The 22488-nt window shown below is 39.4% G+C and overlaps 2 protein-coding genes across 4 annotated transcripts in view; one reads left to right on the top strand and one right to left on the bottom strand.

The window, feature by feature from the left end:
• PARP8 (poly(ADP-ribose) polymerase family member 8) overlaps nucleotides 1-18331 on the bottom strand; it is a 187170-nt gene extending 168839 nt beyond the window's left edge. For 2 of the 3 annotated variants that reach the window (XM_025387602.1, XM_025387604.1), the window contains exons 1-3: nucleotides 18157-18331; nucleotides 17028-17129; nucleotides 16053-16107 (exon numbers count right to left, since the gene is read on the bottom strand). In XM_025387602.1, coding sequence (XP_025243387.1) covers nucleotides 16053-16107; nucleotides 17028-17118 — 146 coding nt within the window. In that variant the 5' untranslated portion in view covers nucleotides 17119-17129; nucleotides 18157-18331. Of the gene's footprint in view, nucleotides 1-16052; nucleotides 16108-17027; nucleotides 17946-18156 lie in introns of those variants that run through there. The other variant, XM_025387603.1, reaches the window with a different exon arrangement.
• LOC112625975 lies at nucleotides 16167-17973 on the top strand. The gene has a single exon (XM_025387605.1). It carries the CDS (start codon nucleotides 16167-16169, stop codon nucleotides 16878-16880), a length of 714 nt encoding a protein of 237 aa, XP_025243390.1. The 3' UTR covers nucleotides 16881-17973.
• Nucleotides 18332-22488: the final 4157 nt, after the last annotated feature.

Below are 22488 nucleotides of genomic sequence, written 5' to 3'. Positions count from 1 at the left end.
GAAAAATGAATATACACAGTGAAAACATGTGTCAGTGATGTTAATCAAAGATCAACTATTGCTGAGACCGGCAATATTAAATCCCTGCACAATTGCTCATATTATAATGGAGATTTTAAAAAGAAAATATGATCACATAACATAATGAGGGCAGAAGTCACTCTCATCCTTCATCTTTGTATTCCCAATTCAGGAAGCTGGTATAGTGTCTTCATTATAATTACTATTCAACAAACATTTGTAAAATGAAAGAATAAGGAATGAATGATGAGAAAAATGATAAACATCTACCTCTGTCTCCTGGGAGTTAATTGCACTACTTTCTTTGAAATTTAATTAATCCTCACTGTCCTTGTAAAATAGCCAAAGGGAAAATATATTTACATTGCTCTGAATATTGACAGAATCTACAAAAAGGGTTAAACAACTTCCTCAAAGTAAATAAAATGTTCACAATCCAGCTAGGATAAAAGGATTTAAATCATTTCCTAGGTAGAGGGCTTTCAATTAGAGCCCTTGCTGCATTAACCATGGGAACTCATCTCACTCTCTTCATGATGGAGCCCTGAGTGTTGCTGCTAATCTGTACTCTACCATTCCAATGCTTTTAAGGTTCCTTTTCAGCCCTTCCTCCTCCTAATCCACAAATACGGAGACCAAGGCATTTTTTGGGTGAGTCCTAATTTCAAGCATTCTGTCCTGCCCTCCCCAAATGTACTCACACTTATTAGACCATATGTTCCTATATTAGCTCAGAAAGGGGAAAAAAAACATTAATCACACTTGTATATAAGAGATCACAGAAAAACAATTTACTAACCTGTGAAAATACCATTCATTCTCTGTTCACCTCTGGCCCACAGCTAAGCAATCAGTAGGATATAAATGTACCCTATCTTCACTATTCAGTATTCATAAGGATACTACTTATGAATTGGAAATCTCACACAACATTTACATGACCTAATTTTGAAAATTTAAAATAGTGTAAGGCCCCTAGGCTTAATTTTACAAGGCAAAGATTAAAGGGACACAGGCAAGCATATATTCTCTTTCTATGCTATTGGACACTGGTAATTTTTTTTTTAACTTAAAATATTTGACACTTAAAATGCCAAACTTCTACATTTCTGCAGTAAAAAGGTAGTTATCATATTGAAGATCATTTCTTTCTCTCCAGGAAGTAGAGTTAATATTAGCACATGAACTGAAAATGTTTCAGTGATTATAAAAAAGTCAAAATGAATTCATTAAAATTTAGCTTGGCAAAATGTTAGTTTCACGTTCTTGGTAGAAGTCCTTTTTATTTGTATTCAAATGAAGTGAACAACTTACAAGCAAAGGAAATGGCATCAAATATTTGACACCCTTCCTCCCAAGATGTAGTGATTTATTATATTCAAATGAAGTGAACAATTTACAAGCAAAGGAAATGGCATCAAATATTTGACACCCTTCCTCCCAAGGTGTAGTGATTTACACTTTTTGCTCAGATCTAGGTTTCTCCGCTCAGGAAAAGGGGAGAATGTACCCATATTTGGGAAAACAAGTTTCTAACAGCACAGTTTTGATCAAACAGCAAAACTCTATCCATCTATATATTGCCATCTGCCAATATGACAAATGGTCCCATGTGCAATATTCACACTGCATTGTAGCCAAACCTGTAAGTCAAAGGATATGAAATAACAGTAACCATACATTAAGCACAGAAGAAAACGAAACAAACAAAAAGGTTTTAAACCATCCAAAAGTATGTCTTATTTTGGATGTTCTATATGTTCTTACATTCCCTCAGGTCATTTGTGTCATTATGAACACAATTCTAACAAGCTTGATTATTTTATTTCCATTCACATATTACAAGCAACAAGCTGAAAAAGTAGAATGGGGTGTAGGGAGACAGAAAAACAAAGTAGAGATTAGGGCTTGAAGTGTCCCTGACCAGTTGACAACAACCACATGGAATAATAATAATAAAAAAGGAATGTTACCATCCCTCATGCTAATCCTTTTCATTTTAAATAAACAGGATCTAAAAATAATAATAATGCTTATAAGTCCTAACCACATCAAGAATGCTTCAGATCAGTGACCCAAGGAACCTTCGAGAACGGATGAAATAGACCCAAAGCTGAATTCACCTAATTTTAGGCCAAAAAAAACCCAAAAAACAAAACAATACCAAAAAAATCTTCAGATACTGGGAGAACAAATCTCAATTGCTCAATTGTATCTCATGAAAACAATTTTTCAAATTAAAACAAGAGATATTTAAGATTCATTAAGTTCTTGTCATTTAAAATTTTAAGACAAATATTTTCTAATGGAATTACATATATTTGTATGATTCTTCTAGTTATATCCATGGTAATAAATAATCTTTTTAGTTGGAAATAAAACCCACTTGTGCTCTATTATTAGAGAAAATATCTACATAAATTAGTTTTTAAGATAACTAAAGTCTATCTTTTGAATTCATAAGCATAAAATTTTAACCACTTGCAAAATTTCTAACACACTTAAGGTACTCGGATGCCTTGTCAAGTAGGGTAACAAAAATCATTTTCACCTGTTTGTTTTAATAACAGAGAATCAATTTTATGAAAATCAGGCATGCCCTCAGGTCCTAACAAAGTATACAAAGCTGAATGGAGCTATGCCAAATACACCAGATTTTACTTTCTTACTTTAGTCTGATTTTATACTTCTGTCCCCTTTCTTACCACATGACTTTCAGTATCACTTACAGACTAACCCTTAAAAAGGGGAAGGCTAAGTTACTAACATTTGGAAAGCTTATGAAAGTGAAGCATACTTATGAGCCAGTAATGTTTTTATTTATGGAATGTATGTGAGCCATACACTTCAGCAAGCTTTGGGGAATGAGAGTTGGGGGAAATCAACTCTTTTATTTGCTAATTGGTATTTCCTTTAAAAGATAGATTTCCTCCAGATTTGAACTGTGTTAATAGTTACTCTAGAAAAATTGGAGATTTATGTGCCTATATTTTATGTTGTAAATAGACACACACTCAGAGACACTGAGAGAGACAGACAGTAAACAGAGGAGCACTAACCACAAACAGTTTACAAATGACCTTTGTGCTCATTCACCCGTCTTGTTCCCCACCTTGCCTTTTATAGCAACTATAGCAACAGTCATGAGAGTCATTGTGGGGGGGGAAAAAAAAAAAAAAAAAAAGAAAACTAAAAAAATCCTGGAAGCTTCTAAAGAATGTGAGTAAAGGGGAGGAAGCTGTGAAAAAAAACGAATAAAGGGCACCGGTGGATCCAGAGTGCTGAAGGAGGCAGACTGGCCAGCCAAGCAATGAGTGTCTGGTACCCCAATATCCTCTCCCACAGAATGTGAACAGCTTTCCCTTTATGACACTGTTTAAACTTAATTGAAATTATCAAACAGACACTTTCCTCAAACATATAAATCGTGAGGCAGTTCATTCAGGCTGTCAGTATGTATAAAGTTGCTCCAGCCACCTTTTTCTAATGGCTTCTCTATATCTTTTACATAGAGACAATGAGAGATTTGCTTGGGACAATTTGACCGTAATTTACAAGTAGGAAATGGGAAGTATTTGTATCTTCTTTGCCTAACTCATATTAGTTACTCAAGTAAGCATTTCTTCCATTATTGCATTTTCTTGATTACAAGTTTTATGTTTTCTCTAAAACATTTATCAGAAGAAACTTCCTAAGCACTGTGTAGAAGCCATGATATTTATCTGCCACTGTCAGCAAAAACATGAACTTAGTCCTCAACAGAATATTTCACTTCATTCTAGTGTCACCTCACCTCTGCGTCACCTGCACTGGAGTCACCACTTGCCTGTTGGGTAAAACCAGGATGCACCACTGAAATAAAAAGAGGTCAGACAATACAAGAAAAGCCAGTAGAAATTGCCAAATGTACCAGAATACACACAGGCTTTCTAAGGATATGGGAGAGTAGCCCAAGTGAGAGAGACCTGCCAAGAGAAAGGCACTTGAGCCCACCCTGAAACAGGATTTTTGACTTCACAGAGAAATTATTTAATTTTCAATAACACAATTCAATTAAAGAAAGGGAAATACAAGGCTAAGCAAATAAGAAATGAAGACAAAAACCCAACCTTTCAAATCTAAAGAAAATAATCTGTTTTAAAGAACATGTGAAGATCAGGAACCCAGAACAGGAGAAAGGAAAGGCAATTAATGCTGGCATCTGATAATAACCAAAATACGGAGTCTGGAGAATCGCTGGACTCTAAAAATTATAAAGGTTTAGATTTAAACTTTGTACACTGAGGAAAAGAAAACTGCATGCATTTATATTGATCAATGTACACTACTGCTGCTTTTTAACTTTTGTGTATATGTAGGGTAGATTTTTTTTAAGTGAAAGCAAGTTTATTTAGAAAGTAAAGGAATAAAAAGGTGGCTACTCCATAGGTAGAAAACTAGTGTAGTTTTTTATTAGAAATTGTTGTTCAATAATAGTACATGCTACAAATAAATATTATTTTAAACTGAAAAAATTGTAGACTTTCAAATCAGTTAGGGTGGTCACCCAACAAAAGGGCATTTTTTTCCCCCTTAGTCTCCTTGTTCATGTTACTCACAACAAGAATTGGGCTAATGCTATGAATAATAATAACAAACACTGCCTTCTGTCAGGCCCTGTGCTGAACACTGTCTGAATATGTATAGGAAAGGGTTAACTCAGCAGGCCTTGTTTGCTCAGACTCTGTACACTCCCAAGAAAGGTCTGCCTTTAGGACTGGTCCTTCGCCAGCTCCTGGAGATTGAGCTCTCAGCTCTTAGAAAATTCTACCTGGTAAGAGTAGTTTTGCATGTTTGAGGTCTTGGGCCACAAAATACCAGTTTAATCAGATAGTTTACCTTAACAAATGTGATTTATGGCAAACATAGATCTCTAATCTCCCTTTCTCTCTCATATATCTATATAGCTATATTTATCTATCCCTATCTATATACCTATCTATATCAAATGCGAAGATATGTCTATAGCAATTGTATATACACAGAGAGATAGTATGAAGAGAGACATGGATATTATTCTTCATTTTAGAATGTTATCTTGGCATGTTTAAAAGGAAAAGCTTAAGATGTGTTGCAACTGCAGTACATGTGTGTTATATGTATGTGTGAGAGACACACACAAACACATTTCAAACATGTTTTATGTTTAAGCTCAATATTCAAACACAGAAATATAACATCCATTCTTAATACATTTTATGTAAGTATTGCAGCAGCATTATTAAATATTGTATTTCTATGGTGGTTGAAAATTAGTAGGCAGAGAATTTTTGTAATGGTTCTTAATAATTTTTGTAATAGCAAATAATTTTTAGTTAGTATAGTTTTATAATCTATATATGAATAAAGTTGATATTTCTATTCATATAAAAATGGGATTTACTCTCATGTACTTATCTACATGCTAAAACCATAAGTTATCAATTTTAGTTCTGTGCCAAGGCACTTTTACTAAATAAAAATAATTAGCTAATTTTATATTTTCCTGATTCAAATTTATATGCCTGTGTAATGCACAGGGGTTTTTTTGTTTTTGTTTTTGTTTTTTAATTTCTGTAAATCAGAATCTTCAGATGTTGAAAAAGTCTTTCCCTTAAGATTTAAAAGGTACCTTTGAAATGCAGCATATCCCAAAATGCAACCCAGAGGCTGGCAATGTCAACATTTTTCTGTTTTAAAAAACCTCTTATGAAAACTATTGCCATACTAAATGTTTTACTTGCTGACGACTTACAGCTGGAAAGGATTCTGTACATATAAGACATCAAATATTGAGGATACTGGAAATTTTAAATTAATGGCACAGAAAGTCAACAAAGGAAGTTCATATGAAATCAAACCAGTAATATGATTACAAAAAAAAAAAAGTTAAAAATTTTTCTTGGCCCCAGTCTCATCATTTCTGAGCCAAATACAATTCTCATTGAAATCACCTAACTGAAACTGAAATTATCATTCTAGGCTGGTTTTCCCGTGAAGATGGACTGCTCCAAAAAGGAGAATCAAGAAAGAATTTGGCTCACAGTGAATTATTAAAACTTTGTCTTAGTTAACTAAAAATAAAATCTGACTGTTAACTACAGAAATCATTTCAAATTCTGTGATGATAATAAAGTAATGACTGCTTTTCAGCCTGGAGGAACTAACTTTTTGTGTGTGTGTGTGTGCTGCATATCTAGCTGTGGTGCATTTTAATGAGAAATGATGACTGCATCAGCTTATATCCATGGAGCAGATTTTAGCATTCAGCTTGGGTCTCCCAGTCAACATCTATGAGTCTCTTCTTAAGGAGATCAATGACACAGATACATTAGACTAACAAATGTGATGCCAACAATCAAGAATTCACTCAGTTAAGATTTTGCACACTGATTTCCACATGAGAAACCTAGAATTTACTAGATTCTTGTACTTGCGAGGCTTCACTCATTTCCCTGAATCACAAAAGCTACAGAGTATTTAGATAGAAATACACATACTCTTAACATGAACCATTTTAAATATATGTATTACCGTGTCCACAGGAGTACACTTTCAAGCAGGGACTTCACTCTTCAATCTCTCCAATCATGCGTTACCCAAAGTAACATGTGGTTCCCTAAAGCTTAACAATTGACATTGCCTTAAAAAAGGGGTTTTCTTCCCGACTAATGCAGAAAAATTCTGAGAAACGATTTTAAATCTTTCACTAAACTTCTCATTTGGTCACATGGAGGAAAATGATTTCACCAAATAGATACTCTCATTGATTTTTTAATGTAATTTATCAAAGAAATCAAATATTTAGATAAATTCCAGATTTTCTCCACCATGAGCTTCTCCAAAAGTACATTCCATCATAGATTGCTCACTAAGAAGCTCTACTGCAGTCAGTGACCGAATTTAGGAGGACATAATGACTACTTCTGCTACACAGAATCATTATCCATCTCTAACACTTCCCTATGAGACGGAAGACGGACTTCTAATCAGGTACCAGAGAAGGCTCTGCCAACTTCAGGGCTTTGATGAATAAGAAAGATTGAGAGCCCTTATCATAAATGGATTCAGTATAACTGAGTGAGAGAGTGAGAGAACCAGAGAAATAAATCCTCATGTAGAAAAGTTAGGGGCATCAAATGCCAAATGCCGGTTAACCAAAGCTTTCTTTGTCATAAAGCAACTTCTATAAAAATTGCTGAAAATAAATTCTTCATGGCTCAATATGAATCAGTAATTTCCATTTCTATTACACTGTTGTTTACCCAAAAACTATTTTTAATGAATAAGACTCAGAGTTTGCCAAAGTGTTTTCCACAAAACAACTGTTTTGAGATATTTCAGATTTGTAATCAAGTAAGTCTGAAAAACCCAAAATACTTCATTCACCTCTTGGATATGCATAAAGAACACTAACACATAATGTTCTAAAAAGCCAATCATTAAAACTGTTTTATATTGTTTAAGCATTTCCTAGACATATTTGGCTACAAATCTAACATCTACTTTAACAGTTTGGGAAATGCCAACACATAATGTAGGAATACTACTCTGTCATTTAAGAAACTAGAAAATATTTACTATATTCTAGGCAGTTGGCTAGCAGTTGGAGTTCTAGTCTCTAAACAAAATATGGACTTATTTCTGCGACTTTTTTGTTTTAATGTGACATCACTCTTTTAAGCAGCTCTGTGCTTAACAATTTTTTTTTCCTGGTTTGTTTTCCACTTTTGTCTGTATTTTATTCCTTCACAGATGTGAAAGGCTAACAAATATAAACTAGTTATATTAATCAGCCTCTGCCTCAGTTCTACACTCCAAATACAGTATATATTCTATCAACAATCCTTGAATCATAACAACTTGTACTTGTTTTTTAAACAATAAAACAGGCTGGGCACCATAGCTGGCTCATGCCTGTAATCCCAACACTTTGGGAGGCCAAGGTGGGCGGATCACCTGAGGTCACCTGAGTTCGAGACCAACCTGGCCAATATGGTGAATTCCCGCCTCTACTAAAAATACAAAAAAATTAGCCAGCTGTGGTGGTGCATGCCTGTAATCCCAGTTACTGGAGAGGCTGAGACGGCAGAATCGCTTGAACCCGGGGGGCGGAGGTGGCAGTGAGCCAAGATCGCACCACTGCACTCCAGCCTGGGTAACAAGAGCAAATACTCCATCTCAAAAATAAAATAAACAATAAAACAATGATAAAAACACAAATAACTACAGCACTTCAGAGTTAGTTGACAAATCCACCTTTTCAATCTATATTTCAAAATGTTCAGAAAGACACCATCCTAGGGGAAGTCAACCAGCAGCAACCTCTCTGCTAATTTTGGTACACAGAAATTTGACCTGACTGCACAAAGGTTTCAATAGATGTCTCCCTCTAAAATTAATATTGAATAATTTATCATCTTCCATTTAATACCAAGAGGGTATCAGCCGCAAACGGAAATATCACTCATATGCAAATAAATAACATTCAAGGCTTTTATCGTTGTGGTTATTAATCTGCAATGGATGGACATAAATCTATTTACATTCTCATCCTATCCTCAAATTTTACTATCCTCTCCTCTCATTCTTACTTTGTTCTACTCATATTGTCACTCTATCCTCCTATGCATAAAATGTTATGTATTCTAATCAACAGAGATGCCATTCGTAGGCAAGGAAAAAATACAATGAACTGCTCTTTGTGATAAGAACCATGATCTTGATATCCAAACCAATCATATTATGTGACACAGATGTTATCAATCAATAAACTTTACACAGCTTTATACTAAATTAATACAAACTGCTGTTGAGTGGACGGTGGATGGTCACTAAGCAAACAGAAGCATGTAGGTATTAGGAAGCATGAGAAACATGTATCAGTGGACAGGGAAGGCAGCCCTCAAAGGCCAAGAATGTAAGTTTTAGGTCTATATGGAAAAAGCTGTGGTCATATTTGAAGGCTTCTGAACAGAGGAATGATTAATTTCATGCTTAAAGAGTTCAGATGTAAATAAACTGGATGGATAAGAAACTCAAAATCAAGAATTTTAAGACACTGGGTTAAGGTGATTGATCTAAGTCAAAGCCAACAGGGCATGGGCTAAATGTTGACATGAGGTGGGATGAAGAGGCATTTCAAAGTAGAGGTTGGTGGAGCTTCAGGAACGAGAAGAGGAAGACTTGACTTGAAATCTGAAACTGTAATCCCCATACCTGGCTCAAAAGATGTGATACTGACTAGGAAAAGGCTGGAGAGAGAAGCTTCTTTTAAAGAGATAATAAGGGATTGTTTTGATGTGCTGGGTTGAGGTGAAAATGACAAATATTCAGGTGGAAGTGTCCAGCATTCAAGTAGGATAACTTGGAACAGAAAGCCTAAATTATGTCACGGTGAAATGAGGATAATAAGTCTTATTAATAAAAACACACCTAACTAGTCTTTCCTGGGAAACATGAAAGATGGAATTTCAGAAATTTAGGGAATGAAAAAGGAAAGATTACAAGGCAATAAGTTGATTAAAATAGACTAAAATAAACTAATCAGTGGCAGCTATCTTAAAGCAAGCTATATCTTCTACAGCACAATCTACCCAAATGCAAATCTGGGCAGAGAATTACAAAATATTTTTAGGATTGATAAAATTTCAGCTATATGTCTGCCTAAAAATGCTACAGAGAGAAATTATGGGAAATTTAGATGGATTGGCCAAATATTTGCATAAGGATTCCACAGCCAACGTACATACTTTTCCAACTATTATGGTTAGCACTGGGCTTAGGCACTACCTTTGCCAACCAATAGATTTTCAGTATTGCCCCTGGCAGACATCCCATTAGGAATCTCTCCCCATTCCCAAACATTCCCAACTATTCTAGTCATGCCAATTCAACCAGTGTCCCTTAAGCCTTACATAAACATTGACTTACACTGAAATGTATCCTATGACTCTTACTAACTATGACTTACTTAAATCACCCAAGCCTCTGTTTTTCCTGCTATAAAATGTGAAGTAGCTGACAAAATGCCTATTTGTATTTTTTGGAAACACGGGATAAGGCAAGGCCAGCAAAGAAAACAGCAGAGACAATGCTTAATAAATATCACTAGTAGGATCACCTTAATCCATGAAGAAAATAGAGTTTAAATTTTTTAATACAAAAAAACTCAATAAAGGTATACTTATGTGAAATTGGTGGTTATTTTCGGTCAGTGGTTTTAAAACTCAACAATGAAACTGTTTTCAAAAAAAGTTGTTATACGTAACAGAAAAAAGCAGCTGCAATTTTAAAAAAGATATGAAGACCCAGATTCTCGCTCATTCATTCAGCTCGCTTCACACTCCTTCCCCACAGCTACCCCAGTTCCTGAGGCAGGTTCCTAGGGCGCCAAGAAACACACTTTTAAAAAATCAATATTCTGAATATATAATAAGTGATGTAAAAGTATGGTGAGAAAGTCCCCATTGCCAAGAGAAACATGTTAATTAAAAAAAAAAAAATCATCACTCTTTTCATTGTGACATCTTGAAGAATACGGAATGGCTTCAAAATAACTGTATATGCCAAGATTTCTGGAGTGGGCACGTTTGATCTTCTTTCGTAATGAAAATTGACAAACCTTTTTAAGGGGATAGTATTGCTTCTTTATCCTCCCCCTCCTCACCCCTGCACACACATACACTTCTCCTTTCTGGGGAACTCCAAAGAAAACAAAGGCCCTTTAGCAATCAAGTAGATTGTCTCTCTTGATGGCATCCCATGAGTTATGGAATTACACACTGGGGGCCACGTGGATTAGGGCCCCTAGAAAGTTTCCTTGATCACCAGAGTGCTGTCGATTTTTTCAACTGAATTAATTACTCTTGGAGTCCAAACTCTCCAGTGTGCCACAGTCCTCATCATTCCCTAGTATCTGAAATACTGCATTATCTGTCCCCTAAAAGTATTTGAACACGTGACCCAGAGAAGAGGACTTATAACTTGACTAGGCAACTTCTGTCACGCTGGATTCGTATGAAATTCCATCACAAAGGCAGGGCGCGGTGGCTCAAGCCTGTAATCCCAGCACTTTGGGAGGCCGAGACGGGCGGATCACGAGGTCAGAAGATCGAGACCATCCTGGCTAACACGGTGAAACCCCGTCTCTACTAAAAAATACAAAAAATTGGCCGGGCGCGGTGGCTCACGCCTGTAATCCCTGCACTTTGGGAGGCCGAGGCGGGTGGATCACGAGGTCAGGAGATCGAGACCATCCTGGCTAACACGGTGAAACCCCGTCTCTACTAAAATACAAAAAATTAGCCGGGCGCGGTGGCGGGCGCCTGTAGTCCCAGCTACTCGGGAGGCTGAGGCAGGAGAATGGCGCGAACCCGGGAGGCGGAGCTTGCAGTGAGCCGAGATGGTGCCACTGCACTCCAGCCTGGGCGACAGAGTGAAGACTCCGCCTCAAAAAAAAAAAAAAAAATACAAAAAATTAGCCGGGCGCGGTGGTGGGCGCCTGTAGTCCCAGCTACTCGGGAGGTTGAGGCAGGAGAATGGCGTAAACCCGGGAGGCGGAGCTTGCAGTGAGCTGAGATCCGGCCACCGCACTCCAGCCTGGGCGACAGAGCAAGATTCCGTCTCAAAAAAAAAAAAAAAAAAGAAATTCCATCACAAGTCACATCACCAGACTGGGGACCCTGAAGTGTTTGAGTATCCACATCTGGTCATTTAGGCTAGGAAATTCCTTCTTGTCTGCCAGATCTATTAGCATTCATTTTGTAAGTCATTCAACACCTACTTACTGAGAAGGAATACTGGACTAGACAGCGTGCTAGGGGCTGGGGAAACTGCAATGCATAGGAGAGAATTCCGATCATCAAGAGGCTCACAGTCAAACAGACATAAATACGCAATTACAATATACTATAACAACATGGTTTTCGAAACACCTAGCAGAATCATACAGACGAAGATGCCAGGAAAGGCTTCTCAGAGAATCTGGCTTAGCAACTATCTCAACAAAGGGAGCTGAGCAGGGATGGGCCAAAGGAGAGGATAGAAAGTAGGTTGTGGGTGAGTTTTCCAGGCAGCATGTGCAAAGGCCCATGAGAAAGAGGAAGGAGCCTGTGCTTTGAGGAATATTCGATTACTATTATCAGTGTCACACTTGCTATTTATCTAGACAGAAGCTCCTGAAACAAAAAGGATACACTTCAAAAGATGCCAATATATCCATGACCACACAAAAGAGTGTCTAGTCATATAATAAAAGGTGTGTACATATGCAGGCAACTCACAACATCCTGCCAAATTTAATATTAAATTTCTAATTTCATTATAATTTCTAATAAAACATTAGACTTACTATTATAGAGAGTCATACTCCTTGATTGGGAAACTCTCAATAAACATTCTTTAGTCTCACATATTTTCTAAAGGAAAGAAATTAATGTTATATTGTTGGGTGAAAAAAAAAAGTGGTCTCAAAAGAGTATAATACAATTTGGGGATGCATACATATTTTATATGCATATAGAATTATAAAAATCCAAAAGAATAAATTTTAATATGTTAACAGAAGTCATGTATTTTTTACTTTCTTCTTTTTGGCATATCTTTTTTTCTAACTTTTTTTTTCCCCAAAAAAATAATTCTTATTTGTGTACTTTTAAAACCTCACAGTAATATTTTCACAATACATTCCTGGCTGAAAGTTCATACTCGGAATGCCAGAGTAGTCCATGGCCAGGCCCACTGGGCTCCCCTTGCTCTCTCCTTGGCTTTGGTAACCACTGGCCCCAGGGACTCAGCCTGCTTTCCTATCCATCCCTCAGTAGCTATCACCATGCAGGTTACCCCTTCTGTTTCTTCTACCACTAACTCCATGTCTGACTGCAAGTGAAAGGAATAGAAGCCCAAACCTTTGGGTTTTAAGGAGTTTATTGCTAATCAGTAAAACAGAAAGAGACAGGAGATAAGCACGACAAAGTATAGAGTAGAAATGACTTTTGCCTAAACTTTCAAATTGTGTACAATTGAAGCCTCTGTTTTATAGTTCTTAGCACACCTCTCAAATAAGAAGGCACTACTGGGAAGGCTCTGAACCTGTGGCAGAATTCCCCCTGGGAATCAGGGGGATTATCAAGATCACTGTTAGAATAAATTAATCTTACCATATATATAGCACAAGTTTTCAAGCATATGTAAATGCTACTAATAACTAAATAATTGCACCTTGTTTTTCTTTAAACTGTAACTCTCAAGTATGCTTCTACATAATTTTCTGATGGTAAAGTGTCTGCATGCTCAAAAAGCTTGAGAACATTAATGGAGAAGAAGGAGGTCTTGGGAGTGTGACAGAACAGGTTTACATGGAAGCTTCATTTAATTGGCAGAAGTGACTATGGGTCTTCAACTCTCTGAGCTTCAGTTTGCACATCCAAAAGCTAGGATACAATTCCATGAACCTTTCTACCTCAAGTCCACAAGGCAAAATAGCAAGATATTAACTGCCACTCTGATGACCACCAAATAAAAGGACAATTTATTAGGCCACTTGCCAGTATGGACATAATCGCCTCTTGGCATTTCTTATTATCCACAGAAAAATTAAAAGTATACATGTAGAACAAAATGATTGTATTTTTTTTTTTTAAATAGTAACATGTAAGATCAGTATTTGTCTTTAAAAATACCGCGTAACTCGTTCTCGGAAAGTGTCAAAAAGAAAATGGTACAGTACATTTTATCTACAACTTGAATTTAAAAATATCCTTGAAATATGTTCTTAATGGTTAGATGAAATGGTAATTAAATACAAATAGAGATAATCATATACTCTCTCTCCATAAGGCTCCCAACTCCTTCGGTGAAGTCTAGTTCACCTAAAGTGACACTATTAATTCAATATTATAAGTTGATAAGCACATTAAATTAAAATACAGCAAGATTATTTTAAAAGTCTGACTGAAATGTCAGGATGAGAAATAGATTAATAAATATTGGTTTCTAATGTTGGTAATGAAAACAAATATGTTATTTTCAGAAAATAAATGGTCTTCCCCATTATATACAAATTATAAAGGGGATTATCTGCAGTTACTACACTGTAACAACTTTTTACATATTGTATTATAGAACAAGCTTTTGAGATGACAAAGCAACACATCAGCAGTTTAATCAATTGCCTTTCTTTTTTAACAGGCTGGTCTACATTAGATTAGATATAAAAGACCCAGGTATACTTGCGCTCAATCTTAGCCAAATGGCTAAGAAACATCCAGGTACATTTAAATCAGTGACAAAAGGAAACACTATTCCTTAATAAAATTACATAAAATAGGAAACATCTCTTACTTTAAGAGCAACCATGGTACTTGTTCCTATGGTGAAAACTGATGTTATCTTGATTAGTTAATTATTCATCCCAACACCTGGCCTTGCTCCCTTTTCCACCTCTAGCTATGTTAACACTAGAGTTCAATAATTTGCTGATAAAGAATCTTAACTGCAGTATCTAACAGATCTTAGTGATTAAGCATATGACTTACCCTTTGATTGCACAGATAAGTCAACTGAGGCCAAAAGAACTAAGGTATCTTATTAAAAATCAGAAAGCTAGTTAGTTGAAAAGCCCACCTGTCCTTCCTGCCCACATGCCTCACCAGAAAAACAGCAATGGTAAAAAGTCAACTCTGATTTTAATGGGCCACTTTGTGTATTTTAACTGTTAAAATAATGGAAGAGGATATTAGTCATATACGAAGATCCTTTAGATATGATGTGTAGGACCAGCGTTAATTTAATCAACCAGGTCTCCTCTCATTGAATTATTAATTCATAATTACAAACATGACATTACAGTAAATTAAGAAATACTGTAATTTCATTCTCTCCCAAAAAGTATACACTGAAGTTTGGTGATTCACTGTTATATTTTCAACTAGTAAATCAATGTGCCAATTCTGGGGCTTAGGCATATTGTATATACTCGAATGATATTCATTTTAATTAAATTTGTTTTGAGATGTAGAATGTAATACAGATCCTACGTGTTTTTAAAAGTGCACATCAATTTCAAGCTTTTAAAAATGTATGTACACAAGAAAGCTTCTTTTGCAATTTATATGTTTATAAATGTTTCCATTAGCTAAGATATATTTTGGAACGTGATCAAACAATATTGAATTTGACGTCAAGTCTTAACAGCAGGGCTGGTCTCAGGAATTCCCTTCTAAGCTATATCTGATACTTCTCATATGTGGCTACTGCTCTTTTAAACTACTGTGTCCCTAAAGGGCTAAAAGGAAGAAAATCCTAACCTAACAAGTTAAGGCAGCAAGGCATAGTATTTGAATGGCTACCTTTCATTTTAACTCTACTTCCTAAATTCAAAATTGGATTTGGGTTTGTTTCAAGTTGTTCACAATTTACTAACGAAATGTGCATCTCTCATTCTTCCCCCAAAAGAAAGAAGTCATCCACTCCAGCTACATATAAGTCTCCAATTTCTTTCTTACAACTAAACGTGAAAACCGAAATACCACTCATTGAAAAAAAAAAAAAATGTATAGAGAATTGGCAAGCTGCATGTTTATGTGAACCTTCAGAAAACATGGAAACACGCAGCCCCAACTCACCAGGAAAATCAACACTTGTGATCAAACTATTTTGTGACATTTTATGTCTTTTATACATTTCACTTCATATCCAGTATTCCAGTTTTGCACCGGCTTGCCTGTATCAACCCCAAATCGCCTAAGAGTAATCTAGTACTGTAGTACTGTAGCAGAACAGTTTCAACGCTCATTGCCTGTGGCGTGGTCTTCCAAACAGCTGAATCAAACATTGATTCCCCTCACCCCTCTATTTAAAACCGAGGGACGTCAGGCTTCGGTTGTGGGTAAAGAAAAGCCACAATAATCAAACAAACAAGCAACCAAAATACCCGAACACGGAACACGCTAAGAACAAAGGAAACACAAGCATGTGAACAGGAAATGAAGCAACTCTATACACATAAATACCTTCTGGAGCCGCCAACGTAGGTAAAAGTAAAGGTGGAGTCTGAGTATCTGAAATCTGAAACAGAAAGTCCTGTTAAAAGCTACCCATGGAGTGGATTTGTTTTAACCCGGACCATGACTTGGGCCCCCATTTGGTGGAGTCAGGGGAGGCCTGGCCGGGCGGGAGGCGAGGGCTGGAGGGTGGCGAGGTACCCGCTCTGCGCCGCGTCCCAGGGGATGCGGCGGGTCCCCGACTGGGTGCAGCTGGAGGCCGCCCCCCGCAACAAGTGCCGGGTGCCATGGCAACGGCGGGAATTTCGCGGTCAGGGAGGCCGGAAGCAGCACCCGCCGGGCTCGCGGCAGCGAAAGCAAAATTCGATCTCTCTCCCGGGCGAGCAAAATGGACGAAAGGCGACCCCCAGGAAGGGGCGCTGGGTGCCTTGGGAATCCGAGGAATCCCTTCTCTTTGCCAGTCGGAGGGGACTAGAGGGCGCCGAAGGGGCCGAAGATCGGCCGAGCGCTGCCCCCGGGGGTCCTCGGCGCCGGGCGCAGCTGACGGACGAACGCAGCGCAGCGCAGCGCAGCGGGCTCCATTCCCGGCCGCCGCCGCTCAGCCCATTGCGCAAACCCGGCGGATCCAACCAACCCCGCTCTGCCGCTGCTGCTGGAACCCAGGAGGCGTGCTTGGAGGCTTCGGGCACTACGCGGGAGTGGAAATACCACGTACTGTCCTTTCGCCTAGACCCCCGCTCGGGCCACGCGGGTTCTGCCCTCAAAGCTGGTGGCTGCCCCAGACTTGGGGGTGGGGGGAGGGGAAGGGGAGAGGCTGGCGCCCCCTCCCCCTTTTAGCTCCCGCGGTCGTTGCAGCAGCTGTTGCCAAATGAACCCCAGAATGGGGACGTGCAACCCTCCACCCCACCCCCAGCCACACACGTCGCGGTCAGAAAACTGGGAAGGGGGCGCTGGGTCCAAGGTTCTGGAAAAGCAAGAACTCACCTGCAAACAGGCAGTCCTTCTCAGCTCTGGACTTCTGGATCACGACGTCAATATCCTTCTGAATTCGCTCTTGCCTTGAACACATCCCCATTAAATAAATCCCTGGAAAAGAAGCAGCCGCTATTTCCACCCCACCCCACCCCCCTCGCACGCTTCCAGCTTTCGTAAATATTCAGTTAAAAATGAAACCTCTGGCCGAGGCAGGGGCTGAAGGCGAAGTGGTTTCGGAAGTGATCCTGGGTGAGAGAAGAGGAGGAGGTGGAGGAGGAGGAGGAGGAGGGGGAGGTCGGCTTTGCATTCCCAGATGTGACCGCCCAGCTGCTGCTCGCCGCTGCTGGATTCCAATTTCCTCCCCTTCTGACAATGGATGGTGATGACACTGAGTCTCACTTTCTCCCTCCCCCGCCCGGACCAACGGCCGTGGGGGGCCGAGGGTGCAGGAGACTGCCGGAGAGCGATCACCGGCGGGGCGGCGGGCGCCGGCGAGGGGCGAGCCCCGCTCCGGCTCACGCGCGCACACCCCTCACGGCCCGCACGCCGGCCTTCCACACCCGCGCACACTCGCGCCCGCGGGCGGCGGCGGCCGTGCCCAGGCTGCTGCAGCGCCGCCCGCCCGCCGCAGACCCTCCGCGCCCGCCGCCTAGTCACCCGGCCCGGCTGCGGGCCGCCGGGGCTAGCAGAATATCAGCCATCCCGGGCGGGAGCCGCGTCTGCCCACCCCGACCTCCACTCGCGCTGAGAGCTGAGCGGCAGTGTAGGTAGTGAAGACTCCCTGGGGCTCCCAGCCTTCCCTCTCCGCGCCCCTCCCCCCATCACTTTTATGAATTCGACTCCACTTTCTAAAGGAATTACGAGTCATGTGGCAAACCCAAACCGGAGTGGCTGGGAAGGGAAAAGGGGGGAAAAGAAAATCTTGAAAAATTAAAAAAATAGTAAGACGAAAAAATCTTTCCTTGTTTCCACATCACATAACACGGAAAAAGCCTTGAAATGACTCCAGACGTGCACCCTCCCTTTCCCTCAGTGCCTGAGTCTTTTTCCTCCAGATGGAAGTAGTTCAGCCCCTTTGGGGCGCCGTTTACGAAACACAGCCCCTTTTGAGGGACTTCCGCCTCTTGAAAAGACTCACCAGTTCTCCCTTCCTAGGTGTTTCTGTTCATGAGAAATTGTCAGAATCAACTGGCACGTTCCGGGGTCTTCCTAAAAGATGGAAACCTGTTTGGCTTGATTTTAAAAACCACTTCCTTTGACAGTCAGTGAAGGGAAAGCTACAATCCAGATGCTCAGAAATGAGATACAGATCTGATTCTCACTTTCTGTTCTGCCTAAGGACACCTCAGGCTGACGTAGCTGCCCCACCTCTGTATTGGTTTATGCCCTAGGAGAGGTCTCCAGCAGGCAATTCTCTTGTTGATCTTTTCTCCACTGAGAAGGCTCCCGCCAGTAGACCGTAACTCGTTTAGCTTTGCATTCTCAGTGCCATGTACAGCGCCTGGAATACAGGAGGGTGACCTAAATGTTGGCTGAATGCATGAATGGTCATTTCTTGCAGCCTCTTTTCATTACCCTGTCTCATCAGCTTTCTTATCAGCATAAGGGCCCAAGAATTGCCAAACTGTTTCAGACCCTTAATCAGTTTAGTTCTGATTCTAACCGTGACGACACGTTGTTCAGCACGGTAGGAATGACCGCCATCCCTGAAGGAGTCTTAAGATTTTGTATAATCAAAGATTCTATGTTCTAACTCCTTTATCTTTCAGGAAAGAAATTACAAAATAGTTTCGTTATCCAGCCATATTCACTGTGAGTTATAAAAGGAAACATTCTTCTGCATTATCGAGATCCACTGCAGCCTTTGATGTAGTAAAGCCGCAGTCACAACAGGCTGTATCTCCTGCTCAGTCCTCTCCTGAAATGCCTCCTGTTTAGAGTAGGACAGATTCAAGCCCTTAGTCCTTCCTGGATATGTTGCTTTGTGTAGGTCCTTTGGCTGCCAAAAACGCTTTCTTCTCTTCCACATCACCACTGAGAATCATGAATATTTCTTCTTCCATTATGTGCTCTAACTTCTCTAAAAGTCTGAAAGTCTATTAACTCACAAGAATTTATTTTATAGTTATCTAGCCACAAGGTTTGCATCTTCCAAGTAGAACCCTAACTACAAATAAATGTGAAATAGTTTTAAAGCTACCAAATATTTTTTTTGTCTGGATCAGCTCTTAGTTTACTACTCACTCCTTAAAATAGGCCTTCTTGTGACTTGTCCGATATTTGATTTTTTTTTTAAGCCTCACGGGCTGCCCTGTTTTGGTTAAATAAAGCTAACCTCATCCTGTTCATGCCCTCAAGGTGTGATGTATTTAATAAATATTTTTAAATTTAAAGGAGTAAGATTAAAAAATAAAAACTAACCTATCTAGTATGTATTTCTGCAAGATAAATTTCTTTAATAAAAACTATACCAGCCTAAATCCTTCCAAGGATCTTCCAGGCTAGATCCTTATGGAATAATTTGCTCAAAGTAAGTCAGCCCATATCCAGGATCCTTTCTTTACCTTGCCCCATCTCTGAATATTTAAGTGTTTATATTACGTGTGCTCAACATACTTCCCTTATCAAAAACTATATGCACCTTTGAGATGAAACCGTCCCTCCTTAAACACTCATGAGCATACAACATACACATGCATTCAGGAACATGGCACATAAGAAACCCTTCACCAATTTGTTAAATAAATAAAATCAATATTCACAGTGAGGGAGAACTCAGGTGGTATCCCAAACTAAATTGAAGACAATAATCTACATGTTGGATGATAGACTACCAAAAAAATTCCACCAGTTTAGAATAATGATTCTAAGCCAACAGATAGAATTTATTAGCGAAAAACAGAAATTTTTTGCCTATGCCAAAAGACCCAACTGTGGAAGTGTAAGGTAATGGACATGAGGCATTAAGTTCAATAATGTGATATGGGTATTAATAACTAACATTTATCCAGAACTTATTATTAACATTTATGCAGAACTTATCCAGAATTCATTAACATTTATCCAGAACTGCTAGAAACTGTTCTAAAAGCTTTACATATAGTAACTCATTTAATATTCATAATAACTGCATATACTAGCTGTTATTTTTCTCATTTTACAAAAGAGGAAACAGGCACAAAGGGATTAATTCATCTAAGATGAAACATGGACTACAAGAAACTCTTTTCTCTCTCCAAATCTTTCAGCAACTGAATTGAACTTAAAGGAATAAATGGGTACAGAAGCCACACTAGGAAGTAAACCGGCCCCGCCAATGGCTGCAGGCCGAGTGAAGCCAAGAAGCCCTATGATGGATTCTGAGGAGGGCTGAAGCCTATGGACTCTAAAAATAGCCTCTGCTAGTGGCAGTTATATTTCCCTTTCTTGCATTCAACTTCCTTTCCCAAATGACCCAGCCATTAGTACAGTCTTAAGAAAAGTAAAAGCCTGACCTCTGCCATTCCATGGTTATTAAGAAGAGGATAGGAGGCAGGATTAGCAAAGAGGGGAACAGCCTTCTTTGCCAAATGCATAATACTGTCATCAGTGGTAAATGCCCATGGGGGTGCCTACCATCCTTGCTGGGCTGTGGAAACAGCACTGGGACAGTTTGCTTTTGTGGCAGAACCAGTGAAGGAGAGTAGGGCCGAGGCATTGCTGTGAGAAGACACCACAAAGGGCCTTTAAATAAGAGTGAGGAAGTGGGATTTCATCTGAGAAAAATGGAGAGCCACTGGAAGGAAGATGATCTGAAAAGTTCTTTCTGATTATTAGAGTGGTATAGCTTCTCCTTATGGTGGTTCTGTAATGGAAAGAATGCCTGCTAAGGACCCAACTACCTTCTAAGTAGAGGGACTTCTGCAATTCTTTCCTTATAAAGCCGCTAGACTGGCATGGCAGCTCATGCCTGTAATCCCAGCACTTTGGGAGGTTGAGGTGAGAGGGTTGCTTGAGGTCAGGAGTTCAAAACCAGCCTTGGCAACATTAGAAGACCCCTGTCTCTACAAAAAATAAAATTTAGAAAAAATTAGCTGGTCGTGTGGATGAATACTTGTAGTCCTAGCTACTTGGGAGGATCCCTTGAGCACTGGAATTTGAGGCTGGACCACTGCACTCTAGTTGAGGTGACAGAGCCAGACCCTGTTTCTTAAAAAAAAAAAAAAAAAACTGCCTTTGGAAACTAATCCTACTTTTCTGACCTCATCTGCTAGGTCTACTATGAGAAACCAAAGACAAAGTCAACTTTGAATAAACTTGACAAGCTGAAGGAGAATTTTAGGTGATGTATTGTGGAATTTGTCCCACTTTGGTTCTTACCATACCCCTGTTAAGTTACTAAGGTCAAATGTGACAGCACAGCAGTGATGCTGAGATTTTATGGCATCTAACATCTTAACTAACCTAAGTAATACTAAAGCTACAGCATGAAACCTTAACTCTTCTTTCTAGTTCCAAATTTCACTTTAATTTAGATCCATTTTTCCTATAAAATTTTAATTCCCCTTTCTACCTAGAAGCATCCTAGACCATAATTAGATGAGATGCCTCACTGTGCCATGCAAGCAAACTCATTCTTAGCTTGTACTCACTCATATTAATTCCTTCTTTTGAATACCTCTTTTGCTTTTTCTTGGTACGTAAATACTATATGAATATATTCGCAGTGCAAGTGATTTAAGACATATATTAGAACATAAAGTAAAATGTGAAAATTCTTACCTATCCTGACCCCTAACTCCACTCTTCGTCCCAGAATTGACTAGTGTTAACAATTATGTGGGAATGTCTTGTGTTATTGCATTCTCATATCTTCACACAGATGTACATATGTTGACAGATTTATACATATAAATTTTAATTTAGGCTGGGCATGGTAGCTCATGCCTGTAATCCCAGCACTTTGGGAGGCCAAAGTGGGTGGATTGCTTGAGGTCAAGAGTGCGAGACTGGCCTGGGCAACATGGTAAAACCTCGTTTCTGCTAAAAGTACAAAAATTAGCCGGGTGTGGTGGCATATACCTGTAGTCCCAGCTACTCAGGAGGCTGGGGCATAAGAATCGCTTGAACCCAGGAGGCAGAGGTTGCAGTGAGCCAAGATGGCACCATTGCACTCCAGCCTGGGTGACACAGTGACTCTGTCTCAAAATATAATAATAACTTAATGGCACTACATAATATATATTGTTTTACAACTTGATTTTTTTTTTTTTTTTTTTTTGAGATGGAGTCTTGCTGTGTCACCAGGCTGGAGTGCAGTGGCATGATCTCGGCTCACTGCAACCTCCACCTCCCTGGTTCAAGCAATTCCCTTGCCTCAGCCTCCCAAGTAGCTGGTACTACAGGCGTGCACCACCACACCCAGCTAATTTTTTGTATTTTAGTAGAAACGGGGTTTCACCATGTTGGCCAGGATGGTCTCCATCTCCTG

Source organism: Theropithecus gelada, chromosome 6 (assembly GCF_003255815.1).
Source record: "Theropithecus gelada isolate Dixy chromosome 6, Tgel_1.0, whole genome shotgun sequence".
In the NCBI taxonomy this organism is placed as follows: Eukaryota; Metazoa; Chordata; class Mammalia; order Primates; family Cercopithecidae; genus Theropithecus; species Theropithecus gelada.
This window is presented reverse-complemented; position numbering and strand designations above follow the sequence as displayed.